This window comes from Mustela erminea, chromosome 1 (genome assembly GCF_009829155.1).
Source record: "Mustela erminea isolate mMusErm1 chromosome 1, mMusErm1.Pri, whole genome shotgun sequence".
NCBI classification, from domain to species: Eukaryota; Metazoa; Chordata; class Mammalia; order Carnivora; family Mustelidae; genus Mustela; species Mustela erminea.
This window is the reverse complement of record NC_045614.1, coordinates 76,082,162-76,108,307: the sequence shown is the minus strand read 5'-3', so window position 1 is coordinate 76,108,307 and position 26,146 is coordinate 76,082,162. Positions and strand designations below refer to the sequence as shown.

General features: G+C 42.9%; 1 protein-coding gene across 1 annotated transcript in view; it reads left to right on the top strand.

Annotated features, from left to right (window-relative positions):
* The first annotated feature begins 8,056 nt into the window (after window positions 1–8,056).
* The window catches only part of LOC116599791 (circumsporozoite protein-like), a 530,848-nt gene continuing 512,758 nt past the window's right edge, over window positions 8,057–26,146 (top strand). Inside the window, exons 1-2 of the mRNA XM_032359768.1 lie at window positions 8,057–8,414; window positions 9,318–9,562. Coding sequence (XP_032215659.1) covers window positions 8,252–8,414; window positions 9,318–9,562 — 408 coding nt within the window. The 5' untranslated portion in view covers window positions 8,057–8,251. The remainder of the gene's footprint in view (window positions 8,415–9,317; window positions 9,563–26,146) is intronic.

Genomic DNA, 26,146 nt, shown 5'->3' with positions numbered 1-26,146 from the left:
GTGGCAGCTTGCTTTCTCCACAGATGGCCGCCACAGCGTTTCCTCCTGTTGTACATGCTCTTCTGGTACCTTCCTCTTTCCCCATCAGGAGGCAGAGTCTGTGTCGCCTCCCCTTGAACGTGGGTGGGACTTTGCGTCTGCCTCAACCGCCGTATAACAGAAATGACCATACGCGACCAAGTCATAAAAGTGCCTTGTACTTCTGCCTCCCTTTATTAGGTTCTCTTTGGGAACCCAGCTTCCATGCTGGAAGAAGCCCACATAGCATCAGGCGAGGCCCATGTGGAGGGGAGGGGAGGCCCTGAGCTCCCAGACAAGAGCCAGCGTGGCTTGCCAGCCCTGTGAGGGAGGCATCCTCAGCGGAGCTCCAGCATGGAGCAGAGGCGTGGCCTGCCTACTGAGCTCCATCTGCCAGGCAGACGGGCGCCCAACGTAAATAATTATTATTGTTTCAGGCACTCAGTTCTGGGGTGGCCTATCACACAGCCACAGATAATTGATATACATAGGCGGTGAAGGAGCATGCCACTTAAGCCAGAGGGGCCTGGGTTCAAACATCTGATCCTGCTACTACCAGAGACAGGCCTTAGGTCTGTTTCCTGGACTGGCAGAACCCCTGTGTCCTCGTGCATCCAACAGGATTAGTAATGGCTGCTGCAGAGAGCTGTTATAATAATTAAAGAGATGCCATCAATAAATGTCTAATGCTTGGCTTCATCTCCCTGGTGGTGATGCGAGCACTATTTCTCTAAGATGAGCGAGTTGAAGTTTTGTGAAGAAAGAGTATATATGTGGACTAGGGCAGGTCACTTGGAGATGAGTCTGGGAGGGTCAGAAAGACAGTAGGGAATAGTCAGAGGCTGGGGAGGGAGAGGTTGAGAAGGTTGGAGTGAGATATGAGACAGGCGGCCAGCTAAGATCTAAAGCTGGAAGAGTACTGATTTCAGCTGCGGGACGGTGACCAGTTTACAACACAATGTTGTGAACAAGAGCAGAGCCTGGAGCCCTGCCTGCTGAGGAAGTAGTGAGAAGAAGCAAACAGTTGCTATTTACTTATGCCTTAATTTCAAAGCATGTTAATTTGCTTTGTTAATTTCTTGATATTCTTAAAGAACATGAGAGTACTTTTCTATTAAAAATGTATATATCACTCATTCAAATTTCAATCTCCCCACAAGAGTGGTCCTTTGCTCTAAAAATACATCCAGGTGAATGGTACAACTCATCATCACACTCTGTGGGTTTTCCCCAGGACCTCATTTATTATATCCATGGCTGTCTCCTGGCTTGTTTCCTAGTCCATATTTACATTTAGATTCTTAGTTTTCCACAATGTCTTGTCTAATTATGACTATAGTTGTATATGTTGCTTATACTCTGCTTCCAAAATGAAAATCCCTGTGTACAGATAAGGACATCATGACCCAGGAACCAACGGCCATATCCAAAAATAAGGGATCTGCTATTCAGTAGATGAAGATGAAAGCATATCGTTACGAATTGTAGAGGGTGTCCCACTCTCACTTGATTATTGGTTGCTTTGGTCAGGAAAAATATCTACTATTTTTAGATCCTTTTTTTTTTTTTTTAAATTTTATTTATCTATTGACAGAGAGAGAGATCACAAGTAGGCAGAGAGGCAGGCAGACAGAGAGGGGGAAGCAGGCTCCCTACTGAGCAGAGAACCCGATGCGGGGCCTGATCCCAGGAGCCTGGGATCATGACCTGAGCCGAAGGCAGAGTGTTAACCCACTGAGCCACCCGGGCGCCCCTATTGTTAGATCTTTGAGCTGAAACAAATGATAGGTCCCTCAATTCAGAAAGGGAATGGAGGTTCAGACAGAGCCAAGTTATGGTTCTTTACCTTCCTGCAATTATTCAGTGTCATTGATATAAACATGTGGCCATAGGAAGTCCATGGTGAAAACCTAGTTTCCAAATGGCCTTTTCTTGTTTTACTTATTTGAAGACTAAATTTTCCAAGACGAGATGCAAAATCATTTCTGAGCCGTCACATAAAAGGTCTTTAATATTCATTCTCAAACATTTATTTAGTCCCACCATGTGTAAGGCACTACATTAGGTGGGTCTTCTAAAATATACTACACAAGGGAATGAAAGATAATTTCTGGTGTAAAAAGCCAAATTATGAAAATGTAATATTTATTAGGCACTTGTAAGATAAAAGGCACTTGCTACAGCAGCACCTCGGCAAGCTTTACACCTCTGTAAAATGTCTGGTTTGCTCAGTTGATTCTAGCATGATGCTAATGAGAGCCAGGTCAGGAGTTTAATTCTTGACAGCTTTGTAAGAGGAATATTAATTCTGACCAACCACATCTAAGACCCAATGAGTTAGTGCCCACAACTGAGGGGAGGGTGACTGGTAGAGCTGGTGGTAGGCTCGTGACCACAGGAGTGAATCCAAGAGGCAGGAAATGGAGCTGTCCAGCATGGGCTCCCAGAATTGCCACCCAGGACAGGAGGCCCCAGGGAGCGAGGAGGATAGGGACAGGGGACATGGGACCTGGGGTTGACAAGGAACCAGAATTTCTTTGGAGCTGAACACTTCTTCCCTACTCCTGATGTTTCTTTCTGTATGTAGGCAGTTCAGGATCCTCCTAGCATCTCCCCTTAAGATACCTCTTACCTGCCCAGTGAATTTGGGGAGAATGAACTGAGCTTCCTGGCCTCTTCCTTGTACCTCCTGGGAGCTAGCTGCCTGAAAGGCACACACAAGGAAAGCTTGCAAAAGCCCTAGGAAGACCATCACTGAGTAGATCTGTCTCCACCCCCATCTGGGGTGGGGCTGGGGTGGTTTTCAGAAATAGGAAGAGCAATTGCTTACAGATGCAAGCTAGCTCCTCTAAGCTGCTCTTTATTGGTAACAAAGGTGGTATTTTGGCACTAATCAAGTCTAGGACCAGCTCAGCAAAGCTGGCATTCTATATAAGATACCAGAAGCCAAACAAGGGCTCTCACTAGACAGACAGGCTCCAATATCACCACAACACAAGGTGATGGCTCTAAAAGCTGCAATGCTTGGGAATATTTTCAGGTGGCCCCGAAATTAAAGTTCAGAATCCTTGGAATCCTTAGGTCTATAAACTGTACCTATAACTTTAGCCGAGAAACATGCGTATGTCTGAACAAGGGTGGAGGAATCCTCCAAACATTGCCTTACAACAATGATGAGAGCATGTGGTTTAATTTTTAATCAGCTGCATTTTAACAGCACGTAGGCCATCAGCCTAGTCGCATACACATAGAACTGGGTTTGGCCTTTGTGGTCCATGGGGGAAGGAAGTAAATATTTTCTTTTGCTTTCAGGGTTACTCCGCCTCCTCCTTTCTGAGGTAGATTGATGTGGATTATAAAGAAACTTGCCCTCACTTTCTGCAGAAAAGGAGTCTGGTTGAGGGGATCTGAAGACTCCTGCGTGAGAGTCAAAACGAGTTTTGAATGGCCTCTGAGTTGGCGGCCAACCTCCTGAAATCATATTGTCTGAAGTCCCTCGGAGTTTCTTTTCTGAGGACAACAACGGCAGTCTATTTATTGGTTTCAGTTGCTATGAAGTGACCGTCCTCAGAAGTGAGGCTGTTGCCCTTAGCTACACATTTCTTTGTGGGCATAATCTTGTAACATACAGTACCAAATCAGCAGCTGGGCAAGGCAGAGACCCTGATGAAATATGAATATAACGATGATGAAATATTTTCCTAGTGTTAGCCTCCTTTTATAAGATAGGTCGTGGTTAATTCAGCTTGGAAACGCCACATGACCTTTTCAAGGCAGAGGGTGGACTTTATTTGAACGCTGTCCTCTTCCCTCTCGAGTAGGGATTTTTAAAAAAAATTTGATTCTGAGATGTGTCAGTTAAAATCATGTCCTTTGAATAATCTCTTTCCTGATGGCACCTACCTCATGGGGTTGATGTCTGGAGCGTACTTGAGAGCCAGCAGGCAGGGCTGAGGTAACTAACAGTGGCCGCTGCTTGTTCTCATCCTGGAGAAGGGAAGACTCAGATGCTGGTGCCTGTCTTCAGATAAGGAGTATTTTTGTTTCGTACTCTGCCCATCCCTCCTTCCCTCCTATCCTCTCCCATTCCACAGATCAGGTATTTACATTCTGGATAATTGTGGAGTACATTTCTACTTGAATTTCATTTACTCTCTTTTGTCACCTAAGCTCCTTGATCCCTCCTTTGTTTTGTATCTCATCTTCCATTTTGAGAGGACTCTTCAAGTTTTGGTATTTATTTTCAAAAGAGATCCACTCTTAATTTTTGCAACTTTCCATTTTGCACCAATAAGATATTGGGGGAGGGGTATTTTCATGTGTCTTCTACCCAGAATCTATTTGCACTCTTTTGTCTCCTTTTCTTAAGGCAGTTCCAAATGCACCCCATGTGTGCTGACGTCTGAAAAGGCTGTAAAATTAAAGCTACGTAATTATGAATACTATGAAAAAGGTTTTGACAACTTTTGGTGGCATTTAATTCAAGTTAAACTCCTCTCATTCAAAATAATAAGCATAATGTTACTTATTATGTAAATGAGGTGGCAAGGCAGATGTTTTTCATCCTGATGCATTCACTAGGGATTAATACATACAAAAACTGAGCAGGAGGGGCCTGTGTTCAACCTGGGAATTTGAATAAGGGTTGAACAACAGGAAGGGTGATTACTCTAGAGCTGCTCTGTTCAATAGGGGAGCCAATAACCACATGAGGTTATTTAAATTTGAATCAATTAAAATGAAATAAAATTAAAACTTTTTCACATTCGCCATAATTCATATGCTCATTGGCCACATGTGGCTGGTGGCTACTTATTGAAGAGCGCAGATATAGAACATTTCTAATATTTCAGAAATGTTCTGCTAGACAGTGCCACTAATCACAGAGATAGTAAGGCAACTAGGATGCTCGTGGATTCCTCTTCTCAGTTAGAACTTTATCCATGAGGTTCTCTACAAATGTATAGGAAGGGTGTAGATCCATAAAAAGCCAAGAGATAAAAGAGTTGTGATCCGGTTGCTGTTATGCTTCTCGAACTTTAAATGTGCAACCATATCACCTGTAGGTAGGTCTTCAACTGTGGATACTGAGTAAGTTAGGGGTGGAGCCTGAGAGCCATCATTTATATCTGGCCCTCAAGTGCGGCTGCTGCTGGTAATGGGGACCATCCTTGGAGAATCACAGATTTACAGTGATTTCCAATCTTGTCTAAATATCATTACTACTTGGGTAGGTTTAAAAACCACTGATGCCTAGCTCTCACCTCCAAAGATTCGGATCAGATTTGTCTGGAAGCGGGTAGTCTGGGCATGATAGATTTAAAATATCTCCAAGTGATCACTCTCCTGGTGATTAAAATTTAAGAATCATTAGTGATGATAAAGCAGCTCTGTTAGGTCTGAGGACCTGAAGCCCTGGCTTCACCTAGAAGTTTGTAAGAAATGCATATTCTCTGGCCTAGATCCTGTCCTGCTGAATCATGACCTGCATTTTCAACAGCTTTCCCCAGGTATACCATATACATTAAAGGTGAGAACTACTGTACTTGACAGCCTTTCAAAGTAACAGTTTATTCTCTACCTATATGCACTTTAGAGAAATTCTTTCAAGTAACAAGTTCTGTTAGTTCCTAAAAATACTGAGGCATATAGTTTAGTCCATCTTTATGCCAAATTACTAAAGCTTTATTAGATAGTCATTGCACAGACCCAAACTTGGTGGTTTCTGCTTTCATGGTAACAGAATGTATCAATAATCCAGGCAGAGAGGAAACTGTGGACTTTCAAGCCTCAAGCAGAAGGTCAAAAATAACCAAAGCTAAAGGAACTAGTTCCACATGTTTGCATAAAATTTATTATTCAAGATAAATTGCTCTTCTCTTTTTAGGTTAATGCCTTTTGATGTGAAAAAAATTGTATACTTCTAATCCATTACCAGATATACAACATAGTTACATTCTTAATTTACATAACTTCTCATTATGCAACACTAAGATCCTGCAAGAGAAGGCAAGGAGGGACAATAATGTCTTGACCAAGGGGGAAAAAAAGTTTCTGTGATTGTTTTCCTAGTAAGTCTCTCCCAGTATATTTTAGGGGAATAGTGCCAAAGATAATTAAGATGTTGAAAGGCCAACTATGTGATGTATTAGAACAGTGCTTCTCAAACTTGCATGTGGTAGGAATCCCTTGGGGGATCATGTTAAAATGCAGACTGTGATGCAGTAAGTCTGGAATGGGGCCTGGGACTGTGTTTCTAACAATACAGGTGTTGGGATGCTAAAGCGCCATTGACCACATTTTCGGTAGCAAGGGGTTAGATGTTTCTTTCAGGACACCTTTTTGAAAACTCTCTTTTCTATGACTCAAAACATCAAATGGTCTGGTATAAACAATAAGAAGGTTGATTTTGTTCAAAGTGCTGATCTGCTAATTTGAATCATCTAAAAGAGAGACATCAAAAGGTCAAAATTATTCATAGATCCATCATTATCGGTAGGCTAATCGGAAAATGAAGTCATTTAAGGCAAAAGCAAAATAGTAACACAAATACCTCAGATGACTACTAGGGCAAAATTTTCAAAATGTTGCAAGCTGTCTGCATGCTTGAAGTAGCAATTTACATGCATAATTAGGTGCAATCAACAGTTTTGAGATGTAATATATTTTCTGAGCCCATATTTACTTATGACAGATGCAAAAAAAAAAAAAAAATCTGTGTCCCCAAAAAATAGAAGGGCAGAGAAAGAAAAATATTTGCATTTAACAGGGGGACTCTTTACAAGCATGTGGCTAAATTTAGAACAAATTTAGTTAAAGCATTGTATCTTTATTTTGATTTAATCTTCATTTAAGACTTGAAAGAAGTTCACAAACACATTTGGAAGTGACAAGCATGTAAGAGTAATAACTTAACAGTCAGCTGTTCGAGCTCATGTTGGACCTGACATATAATTTTTACTTCTACGCTGGGGAAAGAAAATCTGACAGATTCAAAACTTTATTGCATAAAACACCACACTGACTTTTTTTTTTTTTTGTCTTCAGAAGGGGTTTCATTCTTCGAAAATACAAAATATCTTTTAGAATAATTTATATAAAAAATATTAAACTGGCAATTTCTTCCGAAATCGAGGTCCTCAGATGAGTGCTCACAGTGCATTTCTATCATCTTATTATTTTCAGCTTAACAGGCAATGATTGTGGAGTGCTCACTATGCACTAACGCACTCTGCTAAGCACTTTACACACATAATGTAATTTACTGTTATAAAAATACGACAAGAATTGATTTATTACAATGTATGTTTCTGGCTGATGTCTTACAACATAAAGGGTCATATGCCATACAGTGAATTGCAGACTAATGCAAGCACATTTTATTTTTAATAAGTTCCCAACTTAGAAAATGAGCTTGAAATCTGGTTTTTAGAAATTCTGAAGAGAAGCATATGAGTAATTCAGTCCCCAAACTTTTTTCTCTGCGAAAGCATGTTCACATTGCAATATCCAGATTGGCTGTCTACACCGATTAAATTAAAGTGGCAATTAATTTCTGTCACATTTACAGGCAGAGTCAGAGATTAAGAGATTGCATTGAAGGATAGGACCTAATGATGTGTTCTTGTGTAATTGCATCTACTGAGACAGTGTCTTTATATGGAAAAGTTGTCTTAAGTTAATGCAAAGCAGTCAGGAACAATGCAATTTTCTAGTTTCATTAGGTAAGCGTTATCTGTGATACATTATATGTTATGGAAAAAAGGCCACCCTCTGCTAAGAAATGCATGAATAGTTCATTTATCTGCTGATCCATTTGGGGGCATTATGGAACTCAAAGCCCAGAACAATGGGCTCTATTTAATATTAAACAGGTTCTTAATAACCTGCTATTTCTCTCCATAGCTGCTGAAGGGTCCCTCCTGGACGTACAGAGTTGCAGTTAGCAGTTCCCGCGAAGTTGAAAGCTACTCCCCAGGACCAAGTGGTGATAAATTTAGAAGTCATGCTGATCACCTGACTGTCGGTGAGCCCCGATTTAAGAATTTCCAAGTCTACCCTTGTCACCTTTATCTACCTATATTTGCAGACGCAGCTCGTTGCCCCGCCTGGGGTCACCACCGGAACCTCCTGGAGACCTGCCCTGCGGAGGACGCCCTTCCAGCAAAGGAGAGCTCACCACTTGGGAGCGGCGGCGCCCAGTTGGCGCCCACCCCGGGGCACGCTGCAGTCAATGCCTGGCAGCGACTTCTCGCTTCGCCCTCCACCTCCCCCATCGACCCTCTCTGGCCGACCTTTACGCCCAACTCCCGCGCGCTGCGAGCCTCGCGTCCTCGCGGTCCACGCGGGGCCCCACCCCTTCCCGGTTCCCGCCCGCGATCGGGCCGGAGGCGAGGGTAGGTCGATTTCCTGCCCGGAGCTGGCCGCCGGCTCCGCAGCTTCTTCACTCCAGTTCTCTAGCGCGGGGCTGTGTGGCGCCGAGCCGGCGGCGGCGGAGCAGACCGAGGAGCGGGAGCCCGGGGACCCACTCACGCACGCTCCGGAGGGCTGACCCCGGAGACACGCTCGGCGCGGGGGGCGGGGCGGGGCGGGGGGCCGGGCCCGCGCGGAGGTGGGGGGCGCGGGGGCTCAGGGGTGGGCGCACCGGCCCCCAGCCTTCCGCATGCTCCCCCTCCCGCCGGTCCTCCCCGCCACCACCTGGCGCAGGTCGGAAACCCCTCCTTTCCTCGGCTCCTCGGCGCCGGGGCGAGGGCAAAGGTGAGGGGTCGGCGCTTGGTCAGCGGGCGGGGATGGTAGGGCTTCGCTCGCACCTGGCAGCCCCTAGTCCTTGTCCGTATCGCCCGGCCGTTCTTCCAGTAACTTTGTTCCGAAGGTTGGAGGGGAGGGGAGACGCCGAGGGGCCCCAGGAGAGGCTGGAAAGCACCGCGAATCTGGAGGCCCGGCTGGAGAGCAAGTCCCCGGGCGGCCCCGGGGCTGGGCGCGCGGCTGGGAGGCGTCGCCGCCGCCACCGCCGCCGCCGCCGCCGGGATGCGCTCTGCTTAGCGGGGCTGCCGGGGGCGCCCGAAGGCCACCGCTCCAAGGACACGCGGCCCCCCGCTCCCCGCGCGCCCCGGCCCAGACGCCGCCAGCGCCCGAGCCGAGCGGGCGAGCGGAGCTGCGGGGAGCGCGGGCGAAGGGCGGCAGGAGGGAGGGCGCGCGGGAGGCGGCCCCTCCTCGGCGAGCCATGCGTGCCACGGGCAGCTGAGGAGCCGCCGGGCGCCGCTGCCAAGTCCCCGCTCCGCTTTTGTCTTGCCCTCCAGTGAATGGGAAGATGGAGATGGATGTTGAGGGAGTTTCTCCGCGCCCGGAGCCCATCCCCCGCTCCCAGGGGGCTGGCGGAGCCTGCCAGGCGCCGCCACAGCCGCCCCAGCCCCAGCCCCAGCCCCAGCCGCAGCCGCAGCAGCAGCCGCTGGCTCAGGATGAAGTGCCCGGCGGTGAGAGTGCAGGCGCGGAGGACAGCGACGATCCCGAGGCGAGACCCAGCAGGGAGAAAGGAGAGAGCAAGGTAGGTCCACAGTGCTGGAGCTGTGACACCTTTCGAACAAAACCGAGGATCTCTAGTAGTGGCTGTCACTTTAACCCCTCCGCTCCCCCACCCCTTCCCCTCGTTTGTGTGGTGGTGGGGGTTGCAGATGTGGGGAAGGCGTGCGGTTGAGGGGAGTCGCTGGGAGAGAGTGACTTTCCGAACTGGAAGGCGTGTGCGGGAGTCTGTCCTGGTTTCCGTATTCAGAGGTGTGTGCCGAGAAAAGTCTGGTACATGCGATGTGATGCCCGGGGTAGAGCACGGCACCTCCGGAGAGCCGTGTGGAGAGACCTTTGCTTGCCCACACAGTATAACCAAGGCTTATTTAGATGATGTAGGTCAAGGGGAAGCGTGCCTTCGGGAGCTGCCAAGTGGCTTCCAAGACTCCTTGGAGGGAGGTGACATCAACCTTAAGATGGCAACAATGGGAGCAAAGTTTGGCTCATTTGCAGAATGGAGAGCGCTGCCGAACCCAGCTCTCAACTCCAGGTCCTCCTCCTTAGCTGGCGCCCTCCTAGCTACGAGGGCCGGGACCAGGTGCCTGGCAGCAGAGGAGCCCTGGTAATCTTTTGCTGCCCTGCTGTGTCATTGTAGACCAGGGGATAGCTACTTCTTACCGTGGAGAGGGGAGTTCTTCAGGTAATTGGATTCCAGTATAAAATTGCTCAAATGCCATCATTCTCTGGTGCTGATGTTTCTTCTGTTGAGAAAATTGCAAAGTAAAGGGAATGGCATAGAAAATACTTGCCTTGGTAATATCACCAGAGTGTATTTATTACAGCTTGGTCTCTGAGCATAGTCTTCTCCCATTCACGCTTGGAGTTCCGTTTTGTGGAAGCTAGCGTTATTTAGTCGTATCTGTGTAAAGTGTACACATGCGTTTGTCAATACGTTTTGGAACTGACTGCTCATGTTGGGAAAAAAGTTGGTGCAACAAATCAGGATACCCGAACCCAAGGAGGGTCGGTCAATATACTTTCTCACTTTTGAACCCTTAAGGAAATGTGCAGGAAAAATAGCCGCTTTGCCTGGTTAGAGGAGAATTGCATGTCATGAGTCCTCCTTCTAGGAGATTGCCTTGGTTTCTGTTGGACCTTCTGGAAGGTCCTAGGGGATCAAACAAATATCCGACCCATGTTGGGATCACGTTGAGTGTTGCTGTTCTGTATTTGGAGACGAACTCGCTTAACAAGTTGGTATTTGCAAATGTTCAAAATTGTTTTGCATTTTGAAACTGCGGTAAGGATTGACATTGTTATTTATCTACCCAAATCAATATTGTAATTTAAATGGCAGTCTACCATGGAACTGGAATTTGAACATCCACTAGACGGAACCGGGGTGCCTGACGGATGCATACAAGATTTACACTGTAAAAACTATGATGAATTTTAATATTCTAATATCCTCAGCTTTCCGGTTGCTCTTGATTTCATGAATATTTAATTCTGTCATGACTGCATATTTACTACTTTAAATGACTGTGTGTGCTCAGTTTTATGAAATAACGGTTACTGAGTATCATATTACCTAATCGAACTTTAAGTGTCTTTTGCAGAATAGGTGTGGGGAATAATTAAAATATTCAGCCAGTGCTGCCGTTTCCATATTGTTGGTTCATATGCCCTGAGCATGAGAAATTCCTGCCATCAGCAAAAATCTGTGCTTATTTGTTTCCCTTTGATGCACCATGCAGACTGTCTAATGTTCTACCGGTTGTGAGAAATAAGGAAGGCAATGCACTACGAAATTACAGCAGGTGAAGAAAGGCCTGAAAGCGGGTTGATTACATATCGTTAATTAGCATGTTCAGATAATTGAGTATTCCGCTGATGTGATTTGCTTTACGTTTGTCTGCAATTTCTTGAGGTGGAAACAAAATATTACTTTTTTCCCTCCAGGTGCTTGCCTTAAAAAATCATGTTGCATCCTTCTCTTAAGCCAGAAATCAGCTGTGTTAACCCTTCGTTTCCTTCTGGTACTCTCCCTATGGCTCTTCTGAGTTTGAGGCCCGTTGCTGTGTTTCAGACTTTAACAACTCTTTTTGTCTTTCATGGGTACAAAGGCAGGTTATAAATTGATCTTTCTTAGCAAATCCTGCTTTCATTAGTGGGAGGCCTTTGGGTGTCTGACCAAATTGTTGTACTAAAATATAAATGGAAGACAAAGTGGGATAAAGTGGAGTGTGGTTTTACTAAGTTCTTTGGGGTGAAGTGGGGCTATTTTCATGATAGGATTTAAATACAATAATGTACAAATGTAATGCAATGAGCAATTGAATTTTTTTTTCATTCATGAAACTAAAGCAATATGAATTTTGAGTGCTCTATTATTTATCTTAAATCTCCCTCAGAGCAAAGGTACTATAAATAGGATATCAGTGAATAAAGCTCCCCTCCCCACAAAACAAAGTGTCTGGGGAGTAATGGCATTTTTTTTTTTTTTTCAGATTCTGCTATGGGGGCCATGATTTATTTTCTCATGAAATTACCCCAGTTGTCTTACTGGAAAAGAAATCAGAGCTCAGTGCCAGATCAGCTTGTCTCCTGAATTGCAGGTGCACGGTTGTACATCCTCAGAAAGTCTCTGAAATGGGAGGAAAGGTTAGAAAACTGGATCAGTCAAAGGATTTTTTACACCAGAGTTTCATGATATGACTGGCACTTTCTGTTCCTAGAATAACAATGCCTGATTCCTGTCTGTTAAAGCAGATACATGCTATGTGTACTTTGATTTGGTGAATTGGCGTAGAACCTAAATCAACCATTTATGCCTCCCCTCTCTGCTTTGAGGCAGGTTTATATTAAACCTTTACAAAAACCAATTACCTCTTCTTGCAATGACATCCAAAGACAAGTTGGTCCCCCTCTTTGGGGACCTAATGAGGTATTTCCTCACCCATTATCTCAAGCACTTCTTCCTTGTATCAGAGAAGAGTTTCTCTAAACTGGACAGAACTCTTTCTGTCTGGTCTTGCAGATGCACGGTTATGTCCTTAAGTAAGAGACCTTCCTGTCCTTGAAAGAGCTCCCCACCCTCCACCCATTTGATCATCCTCAAAACTTTCTTGCATTAGGCCTTAGATATTCCATTTCCTAGGGCTATTCAAGACATTTCTGAAATGTGTTGCTTATGCTGAATAACTCTTGGATAGGTATTTCTGAAACTTTCTTTGGAAAAGTTAAAGTCCTTGTGTTGAGGACTAGGAACTCATCTAGGAACTCACTCCATCTGTGATATCTAGTTACTTATACAAATGTGTGACGACTTCTCCTTATCCCAGATGAGTGATGTAAATGATTCTTTCTGTTCTGCTTTAGCTTCATCTCATTCATGTATTCTCCCCTTTTCTTCCCCTTTCTTTCTCTCTGCCCCCTCAACACACACAGACACACACACACACACCACACACAACCATCTACCATTTACTGTGAAGTACATGTTTATGGCCTGGATGTGAGTTATCATGACCAAGCTCACTTCTTTGCTCAGTTTTCCTTAAAGCCTCGGTTTGCAAAATATGTTCTTGTGGTTTAGAATTAGAGAGACTCTGTGCTGTTCCTACAATGATATTTCTCTGATGGACATGATTATTCTCATTTCAACAGTCATGCTGTCCTAAATTGGCAGTCTTACGAAGGTTGCTGTAGGGAATCCCTTACCCAGCCTGTCGGTACATTTTTTTAAAGCCCTTAATTTTGAAATAACTTCAGATTTATAGAAGAGTTTCAAACAAAAGACAGAGAGTTCCCATATACCCTTTACCCAGCTTCCTCTAATGTTAATATCCTTCTTAATTATGCTGCTGTGTATAGTCCAATGAAGAAATTAACTCTGGCACAGTACTATTAGCTCAACTTGTCCAGTCAACATTTGTTGAATGAATTTGTGAACATCTTGATGATTTTCATTTTATCCTTCTAGGGTTTAAGACTTTGTTTATACCTGAGAGATCTTTGAGAGAGTATTTAAGAGCCCAATTTGATTGGGGTTAACTCTTCCCCCCTTTTTTTCTGGTGAGTAGGAGCAGCTTGCAAAGTACAAAGGTTGAGGTCCCCAGAGCTCTGCAACCTGCTACAGTGAGCCGTATGGGAGTTACAACTTTGGCAAAGCTCTTGAGTGCTGTTAACTTATGGGGAGTGATAGTCTTCTTTTTTATTTTATCCTGAAAAACCTTCCTGTGCCAGGTAAGAAAGGGTTTGTCAGTACACAGAGGACAGCAAAGTCTCAAGTGGCAAGTAGAGGAGAAAAGGCAATTGATAAAATCAAGACAGTTCACTTTGATGCCTAACCCCTTGGGTGTTTGTTGCTGGCATGAAAAATAATGGAAGCCCTTTCATGTTTGTATTTGTATTAGCCAGGTGAACTCTGATTTCCAGCACAGAAGCAGAAACTTGCCCATATTTGGCACGATGTCATGGTGATGAAGAGTATTGGCTTTCTGATTAAGAGTGAAATCAGAAAGACCTGCATTTGCTCTTGGCTCTGTCTTTCACTGGCTCTTAATCTCAGTAAGATCCTGACCTTTCCACGTCTCAGTATTTTTATCTGTAAAATAGAATAACAGTTATTATTATATAGCTTAACGGAGATAAACTGTATATGATTTGTAATTCAGTGCTTCATAGGTAACAATTACTGACTGCTCAGTAATTGTTAATAATAATTGTAATCATTATTATTACCTTTGTGATCCAAGGTTCTGAAAAGGAGAAGGAGTTGGGGCTCCAAGTTCACCTAGAATTTCCAGTTCCCCAGAGGGTTGTGGGGCTGCAAGTGGTACAGACAATCAAGCCAAGCTGGTACTCATTGACCTGATTTTGCCCTGTGGGCCTTGACGTCTTTTCCTGGTGGGCAGGAGATTAGGAAAGAGTTACTCTTTATCTTGACTTGACAACAGACCTCTCTCACCAGGAAAGCCAAGGAAGACCAGGATAGAAGACCCCTGCATCCTAGCCCAAGACCCAGGGGTACATGCAAAAATAAAATAATAGAACAAATAATAAAATAATAAAAAAAATGCATAGCCTGCTTTTACAGATGACATTTATGGCTTTTTGGGAGAAGTGGGTGGCACATTTTAAGACTTAAAAAGAAATGATTGAACTAAAAAGTTGTATCCTTTAGGGTTCTTTGTTTGCAAGAGATAGAAACTGACTTTAATTTGAGCAAAAGGGTATTTTATTGTAAGGTTGTAAGGTAATTGCAGAATCAAGGGAGAAATGATAAAACTGGTTTTGAGAAACTGCAGCCAGGAGATCTCAGAAGATCTAAGTTGTAGAAAGCGAGGAAAGGTCTCTCAAAGGCACTGACACAAGAAGAATAAATTCCAGCCATCTTTTTGCCTTTCTGTCACTACTCAAGAGCCAAAGTCCAGGGCAAGGTTATCTAATGGATCTTGCTTGGATCAGATATCTGCCTCTTGGTCAAGGAAGAGCAAGCATTAGGTTGAAGGGTCTTACAAATTGTATTCTTTGGAAGGGGTATAGTCCCTGGGGAGGAAAATCAAGGTGCTGTTACCAGATCAAGGGGAGTGTTTTTTCAGGGGGCAAAATAACTGGTATAACTCTTCTAGAGAGGGAGAGGAGGAAATGGGAGGAGAGCAGGACAGGAGACAGAGAGGGAAGCAGAAGGGAAGGGAGAGAAAAGAAAAAGAAAAAACAAAAAACAAAAACAACAGAGAGATGTAGAGGCAGAGAGCGAAGGCAAGAACCAGACAGCTACAGACAGACAAATACACTTAAAGAACCTGAAATATTTTTTTAGTGTTAATTTCCTAACATTTGAAAAGAAAGAATACAGTGGAAAATTAAGTCTTCTGTGGCTTATGTACAGGCTAGTTTTCCCACTTATGAAATGAAATCAGTGATACGTTTCACATCTGCTGAACAGATAATCTCAGGATGAATGTGATTGGGCTCTGATGTTTTAAAATATAGATCTTCCATGGAACTAATGCCCATTGGAATGAAATACATTTACATTTTTTTTTTTTTTTGTCTGCCCTGAACTAAAGCAAGTTGGTTTCCTGTTCAAAGCTCTAAAGCATTTTCTTTGACTTTTGAATCTACATGTCAGTACATTTCTGTGCTTACATTTGGACTTTACATCCTACAGAGGGAGTCCTGCAGGAGAAGGTACCTTGGACAGTGGGTTCCTCATTTTTAGATGGTATAGTCTGGGGGTGAGCTGTTCATTCCTGAGCACACACTCTTTCGGCACGATGCCTGGCACAAAGTGGGCCCTTATCAGTAGTGTTTATATTGAATGCTGCCTTGAAGAGTCAGTCCACACTCCTTATACACCTCCAGATGCTGCGATCACAAACTTGAAAAGAGAAAGCCACAGTTTCACGGCAGAGACACACTGATACACAGATCGTGATGCTGTAGGATGTTGGGAGGGCCATCGGAGAAATGAGACCACAAGCCAAGTTCTTTGTAAGTGGGGAAACTTAACACTTTTCTTTTTTTTTTTTTTAAAGTGAAGTGTTGACCTAACAAGCATTAGAAGTAGCTAAATGAAAAGAGACTGGGCAATATAGAGGCATTAACTAATAAACGACTCCCCTTTCTTGGTTTGCTTTCCCAATAACCAAGGTCAAGTTCCGTTCACAATACCAGGGACAGGGTTTGCCCTGTCTGTCCTGCCACACTTCCCATGCCACCCGTTTTGCAGGATTGCAAGCCCTCCTCCCCAGGTTAGACCCTTTCTATTTTATCATCTATTTTTCTCTTTGAAGTGAGGTTTCCTGGCATAATTTACATGTAGTAAAATTCACCCTTTTCAAGTGTACAGTTCAGTGAGTTTTGACAATTGCTAATACCCATGTAGCTGCCACCCCAAACAGGATGTGGAAGGTTTCCTTCACCTCCAAAGACTTCTTTCTCATCCCTCTGCAGACAGTTCCCTCACTCTGTCCCCAGCCTTTTCCAAAATTTCATATAAATGGAGTCAAATAGTATTTAGTCTTCTGCATTTGACTTATTTTCCTGGACAAAATGTATTTGGTATTTACTCATTTTGATGTTTTTATCAGTAGGTGTCTTTCTTTCTTTCTTTTTTTAACTGAGTAATATTTCATACCACATATTGTTTATCCATTCATTTGTTGATGGACATTTGGGTGGTTTATAGATTTTTGGCTTTTATTAAGAAACTTTTTTTTTTCTTTTGTGGAGAGACATTTTTATTTGTTTTGGGTAAATCCCTAGGAATGGGACTGCTGGGTTGTATTTAATTTTATAAGAAACTACCAGTCTGTTTTCACATATAGCTGTTCCAAATATACTGATCAAGCTTGCTTTCCCACCATCAATGCCTGAGAATTCCAGTTGCTCCACAACATTGTCAACACTTGGTATAGTCAATATTTTAATTTTATTCATTCCAGTAGGTATGTAATATCTTGTAATGGCTTCGATTTGTATTTCCCTATTAACTAATGATGTTGAACATCCTTTTATGTGCCTGTTTGCCATCTGTATTTTTCTCTGGTGAAAATTCTGTTCAAATCTTTGGCTGTTTTTTTTTTTTTTTTTAAACAAATTGAGTTATTTGTTTTCTTATTGATACAACCTAATATTTTCACATAGGTCTAGGTTTCAGAAACCTGGTGGAAGTTTGAGGCGATTACAAAGAAGGGTCATTTTGAATTTCTTTTCTTGGCGAACTAACATTTACAGGGTGTTTTTCATGTGCCAGTCATGGAGTAAGGTAGATTCACATTGGGTGATCTCATTTTATGCTCAATGGTAAGCCTGCCAAATAACTTATTATTGGCCCTGAGGTCTCACAGCTGGTATATGGCAGAGGAAGAATTTAAATTTAAGGCCATCAGACTCCTACTCTTTCCACTTCATCAGGTGTGACTCCGCACCTGATGAAGTCCTGGTGTGGCCTGGTCTCCACAATTTACTGGTTAGTTTCCCAGCCCAGACTGCTTTCTCTGCTCCAGGTGTTTTAAAAGCAGGCCTTAGGTGAAATAACACTGCTGGCATTGATATGCAAATCAGGACACTGAGCTTAAGGCAAAATAGTGCTCCCAGTTTTATTTTAGTCCTGAAAAGATCTTCTCCACTTCATAAGGTTGAAAGGTGAGAATTCTCAAGAGAAGTGGAAGGTTTGAGGTATTCATTTACAGTTTAGTACCCAAAGATGTCCGTCTCTCTCAGCTAAATTGTGGTGCTTTGGTTTTCTTAGAGGGCTAGGGCAGGCCTAACCCCTGGGAATCAGATCTCAGTTCAAACCCAGTTTGATCCTGCAGGCTCTGAGGACTTCAGGCAAACCACCGGGAGCACTGGTTTGAATTCTGTTATCAGTTATGGTGATGGATAAGTCCGCCTTACTGCACCTGAGTATTACGAGGATTGAATTGCCTGTAGAGCAGCCAGCTCATTCTGTCCCAGGAAACCCTGGGTCCCAGGTAAACCAGGATAGTTGGTCACCCTGGTTAGAGGACACATGTAAGTGCGTGGATCATTGCAGACTCTCAGGATATGAGAGCTGACACTGTTGAAAGTGCTTTAGGGCATTTGATCCATGAGTCTGAAAATGACTCATTGTATCTCAGAACTAATGAGGCCCTGTGATTGATTCCAGGTTCTCCAAATTGACTTAAAAAATAGTTCAAAACAAGATTCTGAATTTGAATTGGACAAGTATCATTACTTTTCTGAATAAGTGGCTGTAGAACTTTCCAAAGCAGCTCCTTATAGCTTCCAACCATAAAGTAAGTGTGTTTTAGAAAGTTGCTGAGGTCTCCCTGGCTGGAGAAGGCTCTTTAGGGGAGGGCCTTCACTGATAGGATGAGAATCAACTCAATAAATAATTTTTTAAAAATTGCGTGGTTGAGGGGCACCTGGTTGCCTCTGTTGGTTAAGCATCCGACTCTTGATTTCAGCTCAGGTCTCCATCTCAGGGTTGTGAGATTGAGCCCTTTCTTGGGCTCTGTGCTGGGCCTGGGAGCCTGCTTAAGATTTTCTCTCTCCCTTTCCCTCTGTCTCTCCTCCCTCCCTACAACCCCTGCTCATGCTTTCTTTCTTAAAAATAAATAAATAAATAAATAGATAAAAATAAATTACAAGTTTGAAAAATCCTACAGGAGAACACGGGCAGTAACTTCTTTCACATCTGCTGTGAAACTTCTTTCTAGATAGGTCTCTTGAGGCAAGGGAAACAAAAGTAAAAAATAAACTACTGAGACTACATGGAAATAAAAAGCTTCTGCACAGCAAAGGAACCAATCAACAAACCTAAAGGGTAACCTGTGAAATAGGAGAAGATATTTGCAAATGACATAGCCAGTAAAGGGTTAGTATCCACAGTATATAAAGAACTTATAAAACTCAACATCCCCAAAATGAATAATCCAATTAAAAAATGACGAGAAGACATGAATAGACATTTTCCCAAAGAAGACATTCACATGGCCAACAGACACATGAAAAGATGCTCAACATCACTGATCATCAGGAAAATGCAAATCAGAACTACAATGAGACATCACCTCACACCTGTCAGAATGGCTCAAGTCAAAAACACAAGAAATGACAAGTGTTGACAAGGATGAGGAGAAAGGGGAACCCTCTTGCATTGCTGGTGGGAACGCAAACTGGTACAGCCACTGTGGAAAACAGTATGGAGTTTCCTCAAACAGTTAAAAACAGAACTCTCTTACTATCCAGCAATCTCACTACTAGTTATTTACCTGAGGAATACAGAAATGCTAATTCAAAGGGATACATGCACCCTGATATTTATAGTAGCATTACCTACAACAGCCAAATTACGGAAAGAGCCCCAGGAGTCCACTGATTGACAAACGGACAAAGAAGATGTGGTAAATATACAATGGAACATTACTCAGCCATGAAGAGAATGAAATCTTACTATTCACAACAACCTGGATGGGGCTAGAGAGCATTTTTAAAGATTTATTTATCTGAGAGAGCAAGAGCGCACGCACACTTGCTTGCGAGAGTGGGGAGAGGGGTAGAGGGAGGGAGGGAAGCCTCAAGCAGACTTCCTACAGAGTATGGAGCTTGATCCCAGGACCCTGAGCGTAAATCAAGAGTTGGATGCTTAACTGACTGAGTCACAGCTGCCCTGGAGCTAGAGAGTATTATGCTAAGTGAAATAAGTCAGTCAGAGAAAGATAAATACAGTCTGATTTCACTCATATGTGGAATTTAAGAAACAAAACAAGTGAGCAAAGGGAGAAAGAGAGAGGCAAACCAAGACACAGACTCTTGACTATAGAGAAGAAACTGATGGTTACCAGAGGGGTGGGGACGGGTAGGTGGGGGGATGTGTTAAATAGGGGATGGGAATTCAAGAGTGCGCTTTTTGTGATGAGCCCCAGGTGTTGTATGGGAGTGCTGGATCATTATGTTGTGCACCTGAAACTAATATCATACTGTATGTTAACCGAAATTTAAATAAAAACTTAAAAAAAAAAAGTCAAAAAATTCCATGCTTGGAGGGGTTGGTGTCACTAAGGATCAGACTCAGTCTTTTTCATGAGGCCCTCAGTTGGAAAGAAACTGCTCTTGTAGGGAAGATAATGAGACTTGTGACTTTTTAAAAAAAATTCAGTTATCCAGTATATAGTAGTACATGATTAGTATCAGATGTAGTGTTCAGTAATTTATCAGTTCCATATAACATCCAGTGCTCATCACATCACGTGCCTTCCTTAATGCCCATCACCCATTACCCCATTCTGCCCCACCAACCCTCTAGCAACCCTCCCTTTGTTTCCTTGTCTCTCATGGTTTGTCTTCCTCTCTGAATTCTTCCCCTTCACTCTTCCCTCCCATCACCTATGATCCTCTGCTCTGTTTCTTATATTCTGCTGCTAGGAACATTGGGGTGCTGTGACTTTGAATTCTGGTTCTGTCCCTTCTAGCTGAACTCTTGAACAAGTTACATTTTCTTTGAACCTCTGGGTTGTCAACTGAAATGGGGATAATATTTTTACTTTTCTAAGAGTTGTCTAGACTAGAAACAAATTCAGTAGTATATGAACAAAGTCTTTTGTAGACTCTTACACATGTCTCAGTGTGTGTGTGTGTGTAAGTCTCCCTTTAGCCAGGTAAATGAGTTTTTCTCCCAGTGGTTTTCTATGACCCTACTTAAGAAATTGAATAGAAAAGTATCTCATTAAAGTTAAAAGTGTTGGAACTTGGGGTCCATAGGATTGTGGTCATTCCTGGGAAGGATGTCCTCAGATGGTATTGGGTGGATTCAGGTATCTGGGAGGTCCAGTGGGCTGAATTTGGGCTGTGGTACTCTGGAAACAACACGAACCGACTCAGACAGCTTGTTGTCCTACCCCTCTGCCTTGCTTGCCCTTTGGAAGACAGTAGTATTGGTTTCAGTATTTATCAGTTCCATATAACATCCAGTTAAAACTACCGATAAAGTTAAAACTACTGATAAAGACAGTAGTTTTTGTTTCCATTTGTTTATTTTTTAAGCTTTTGGAGTTTATCCTGTCCTACCTGTATCCTTTGCCCAAGCCCATTTACTTTGCTTGGAATGTTCTCCCCACACCCCCCCTTCACTTCCCCGTCACCCAGTTAATCCCAACTCAGCCTTAAAAAATTCAGTTTAATGCCCAAGGAAGCTTTTCCTTATTTGCACATTTCCCTGCCTACTGCATAAGTCAATATGGTATTGCCAGTATGGTGTCATATATTCTTAATTCTTAATTGGCTATTTAATATAAGCCATGAGGCTAGGAACCAGGTTTGTCTTTTTCACAGCTATTCTCCCCAACCCCCCTCCATGCCAGCACAGTACATTGCATGGGGGACACCTGCAAATATATTTATGATGAACATGGTTGGATACTCATTTTGACCATCTTTTATTTAATACCTACTTTCTGGCCCAGAATGGTCCCTCTTGTTATGCAGCTCACATTCTAGGGGGAGAGACAGATACCAAACAAGTAAATACCTAAATAAATACAATAGATAAATAAACAGCTAAATATATAATATGACATCAGTGGTCCCATGGCTGTCTGGCTATAAGTGTATATTTAGCATCCCTGCTTGACCATATTTATACAAGAGCATCCATTTAGGGCAGTAAAGAAATAACTGTGAACCGGTCTGTTTTCTGGAGTAGCCATTTATCTGCTGGCCTCAGAACCTGGCTTCCTCCTCTGCTTCCCTCAACTTCTGCTAGACTTTAAGTTCTCACCCTATTGGCATTATGAAATCACCACAAATGTGCCACCAGCTCCCCTTCCTGTGTTCATGGCAGATGTCTCTTGTTCATCACAGCCCTCTTTCCTAATGAGCTCAGCCTTAGCCCTGGAAACAGGCTCTCAACTTCAGTTAGAGATGGCCTGGAAGCTGTGGGGATCTCCTTGCCTTGGGCTTATGGTTTTCCTGGCAGTGCTTTCTCACTTGCCTGGACAAGGCAATCAGTCCTTGGCAGCACCCCTCTCCCCGTTCCCTGCCCAACCACCAGTTTCCAGACTTGCATTCTCTAATCTGGTAGTCGGTAGACACATGTGGCAATTTAAAGACAAATGGAATTTAAATGAAATAAAATTAAAAATTAAATTCTTCATTTGTATTAGCCACACTTAAAAATGCTTTAAAGCTCAAAGTTGAAAGTCTCCCCCATTGGGCAGTACCTATCTAGAACATTTCTATCATTGCAGAAAATTCTGTTGTGTAGCCATGTCATGCACTGACTTCAGCTCTCCAGGCCTGCCACAGCCGTTTTTGACTGAAATCTCTCTGAGATGCTCTGAAACCAGTCCTTTGACAAGGATGAAGATTTTATGACTTCCTAGGGCTTGGTTTACGTTCTCGGTGAATTACTTACAAATTGTCTTTGAACTACTTATGTTGTTGTGTATAGAGGCTGCCTAGAGCAAGATCTCATTCAGAAATTTTTTCTAGTGGTGTTGCTATTTTTACTTAGGTGTTCCACTGAATCTTGGTATTTGTCCTTGGCCATTACAGAAAACAGTCTCTGGTAAAGTGGTTCCAAGAGATGGCTTTTCTATTATCCAAGGTCAAAGCCTTTATTAGTGGGTAGTTGAACCTGTGGCTGAAGCACCATTGACACCTCTTCTTTGCCATTTACTAATGATTGTCTTCACACTGTGGGGATTACGGTGATGATACTTGTCAGAATACACAGGCAGAGGGATCTTGCTGAGAGCCCAAGTCTGATATCGTCACAAAACCCCTATGTTTGCAACAACAATGCAGGGAATAATTTTGAATTATGTAAAGGATAAAGAGTATTAAGTTACAAGTTATACCCTTAAGGTGTCCTATTTTTCTTCTTCCTGTATAGCTCAATATAATTTAAGTTCGAGATGATTACTAGGGGTTTCAGGTAGAGATAACTAAGAGAAAGAGAGGACATGAAAAAAAAAGCGGGATAATGAAAACTTCCTTTTTAGACCATTTTTATATTTCTTTTTTTCATTCATGAGTGAGAAGAGTGATCTTTTTAAGATTAGAGGAGTACCGGGGAGTTAGTCCTAAAAGATGTTAATATGGGACTTGCTGTGCCTTTGTCTAGCACATTACTTGCCTGTCAGCGGGAAAAGAGATGGGAAAATGGCCCCAGGGTGAATGTGGTGAATTTCCTCTCTGTTAGGATGAAAATTTGAATGACACCTTGAAGTGATTTCAAACTCTTTTATTTACACATCCAGTTAGCTGGGAGGCCCCTAGGCATCATCTTCAGAATGCGGCAGTGCTTGGAAAATGGTGAGAGAGAGATGTGAGCACTGTTTCCTCTATCCCAGCTGTGACAGATAATCTGGACCGGGGAGTGAGAATGCAGGTCAGGAAACAATCGTCAAGAAAGAAAAAGGGCATATGGCGAGGCCAGTAATCCTGACACCTTTTCAGTATTTTTATGTACTATTTAAACAAGTATTAAACACACAGAGGTACAGAAAAATTAATACATCTGCCAAAAGTTAGAGTTGTAGCCAAGGCAACCATAATTGCCCATTAGTCATTCCCTTATTTCTCTATGTCTGAGCTAAAGACAAGGAGCTGGAGCTCATTTTAGAGTCTCGTGCATCAGGGAGTGCTCCCTTTTCACCACTGGGATATTTTGAGGGTGAAGGGCAGAATGGTGGCGTCTGTGCTGTCAATGGCTTCAAGCAACTCAGGAAGGTGCATGTTCAGGGAGCAAGACTAAGGGAAAATAGGCCAACAGGTGGGTCTCGTGTCTTCCCAGCCTCACTCAGAAAATGTGCCGATGTTACCCGCAAAAAGCACTCAGCTCCGAGGGACAGCCTAAGCATGGGACTTTCAGGCCATTTTGGAATTCAAAGAGACCTCCTCCTTCACGGCACAGTCCCTGAATTCTGTAGGGATTTGGTATCTGTGTCAGTGTCAACATGTCACATGTTGCTTTGCTGGTGTATGTCCCTCTAGTGAAGGAACAAGAGGCAGAGAAAAAAGGAAATCCTTGAGGGAAAAGCAATACCGAAGATTTAACATTTCACTGCTGCTGTGATGTTTGAAAATAGATGTGAAGTCTTTATTTTGATGTCTCAATTTAATTGTGGCCTAGAGCTGAAATTTGCATCTTTGCGGCTATCAAATGTAGAGATAAAACAATAAAGTAACACGACGCACTTGGCTCAATTATTTAGCTTTATGTTTTCGCGTTTTCTTTCGCTGTCAATTGCAGAACAGCCATCTTTAAGAACTTAGAAGTTCTGCAAAGGGTTAATTTCATGCTGTATTAAGCACCAAGGACTCACCTTCTTCAGGACTAGCCTGTGTGTTGAGTGCCAAGTAGGTAAAGCAGAGTCCTCTAGAAGTAATGTTCCGGCTGAGGATCATATCACTCTCTAAAAAATAGTCTGGCTTTCTGCTGATGATTCATCAGAAAAATGAGCATGGTAATTGAATTGGGGATTTAAAAGGATCTCAAGGAAAACAACCACATTCGACTGTTGGCGCTGTGGTCGGAAATTCTGTTAACGTGCAGTGTGTAAGGCAACCGTCTATCACAGTGGACTCTCTTCAGCAAAAGCGGGCCCTGTAGTTTTTTGCCCTGATCAGTTTCGAGAGGCTTTCCGTCACCGCTGTTGAATCAGGGAAGGTTTTGAAAACACTGAGTTGAAAAGTGAGTCTCACTGTGGATGCCTTCTACATGTTGATTACATTGTGGGAAGGAAATCTGGGAACTACAGCAGAAGATGACAATCAGAGAAACTAGCACAGAGATTTTCTGAGGGAAGTCTTAGGCTTCCATGTCACATGGCAGTGATGACTGTGATAACAAGCATAGCCACTTTGTCATGGAAGGGAACAGATTTTGGTCCCAGTTGTATGAAGTATTGGTTTGTATAGGTTGAATGAAATAACCACCTTTGGACAAGTTAAAGCTCTAACTCTTCTCTAGAGCAGAGGTTCTCAGCTGAGGACAGTTTTGCCCCCCACACCTCAGGGGACATTCAGTAGTATCTGCAGACACTTTTGGTTGTCAGTCAGGGGTGGGGTACACCTGGTGTTGAGGGTAGAGGCCGTGGATGTTGCTACACCTCCCACAGTGCATGAGACAGCCTCCTACGGTGATGAGGCATCAGGCCCAAAGGATCGGTAGTGCCAAGGTTGAGAAACCCTGATCTAGAGAATGTTCTGGACCTTTGGGTCTTGACTTTATGTGTACTTTATGGGGATATTATTTTGAGAAAAAGGTTAAAGCAGAGTGTCCCTCTAGTGAAGAAATAAGAGGCAGAGAAAAAAGGAAATCCTTGAAAAAAGGAAAAAGGAAAACCTTTTCTATGACAGGGCTTCTTCTCCTTGTCATAGAGTGTCAGGACTCCCAAAGTTGTGAATTCATCCTTTTGCCAGATCTAATAAGAAGCGATGAGTCTGAGGAGAAAGTTCTCTACACCAAGAATTCAGAGTATTGTCTTTGTTTACAGCAACACTAATACTCTTTGAGATTCTTTCTGTTGCTTCGAAGGTGTAAGATGGGAATCCTCCTCCTGAAAAATAATTTCCTTAGACTGTAACAAAGATTTTCCCTTTTACTGCCAAAATGTATATGCTTTGTGTTTCCAAACCAGTGAGTTCAAATCCTGCAGTTGTTAGGCCCTTATTAAATTTTGCTACAAGCACTTTCTTATCTTGTACAATATGGATTAATCCATGCTTATAACTTTTCACATCAAGCAAAACATTGTATCCGAAGTAGTTTACATGTTTTCTTCTTAAAAACACAACAGAATGCTAAGAATATTCCACCCTAGAAAATATTGGTGACCAACTAATAAAACATGTTGGAAAAAAAGACCATCTACTTAAACTTACCCAGTAGTTTAAAAGCTGTTGAATAAGTGTTTGAGCAGTCTAGATTTCATTTTTTAGAAGTTTTGTTAAGCATGAATAAAGGCAATACTTGGTTAAGAAGGAAATTTCTGTAGACTCCACCGTAAATCTTGAAAGATTTAATCTACCTAATTTGTTATTTTAACTTTATTAAACCAAGAAATTAACTATCAGTGTACATGAGATAGCCAGGAAAGGGTCTGGCATCAGTCTAAACATCCTG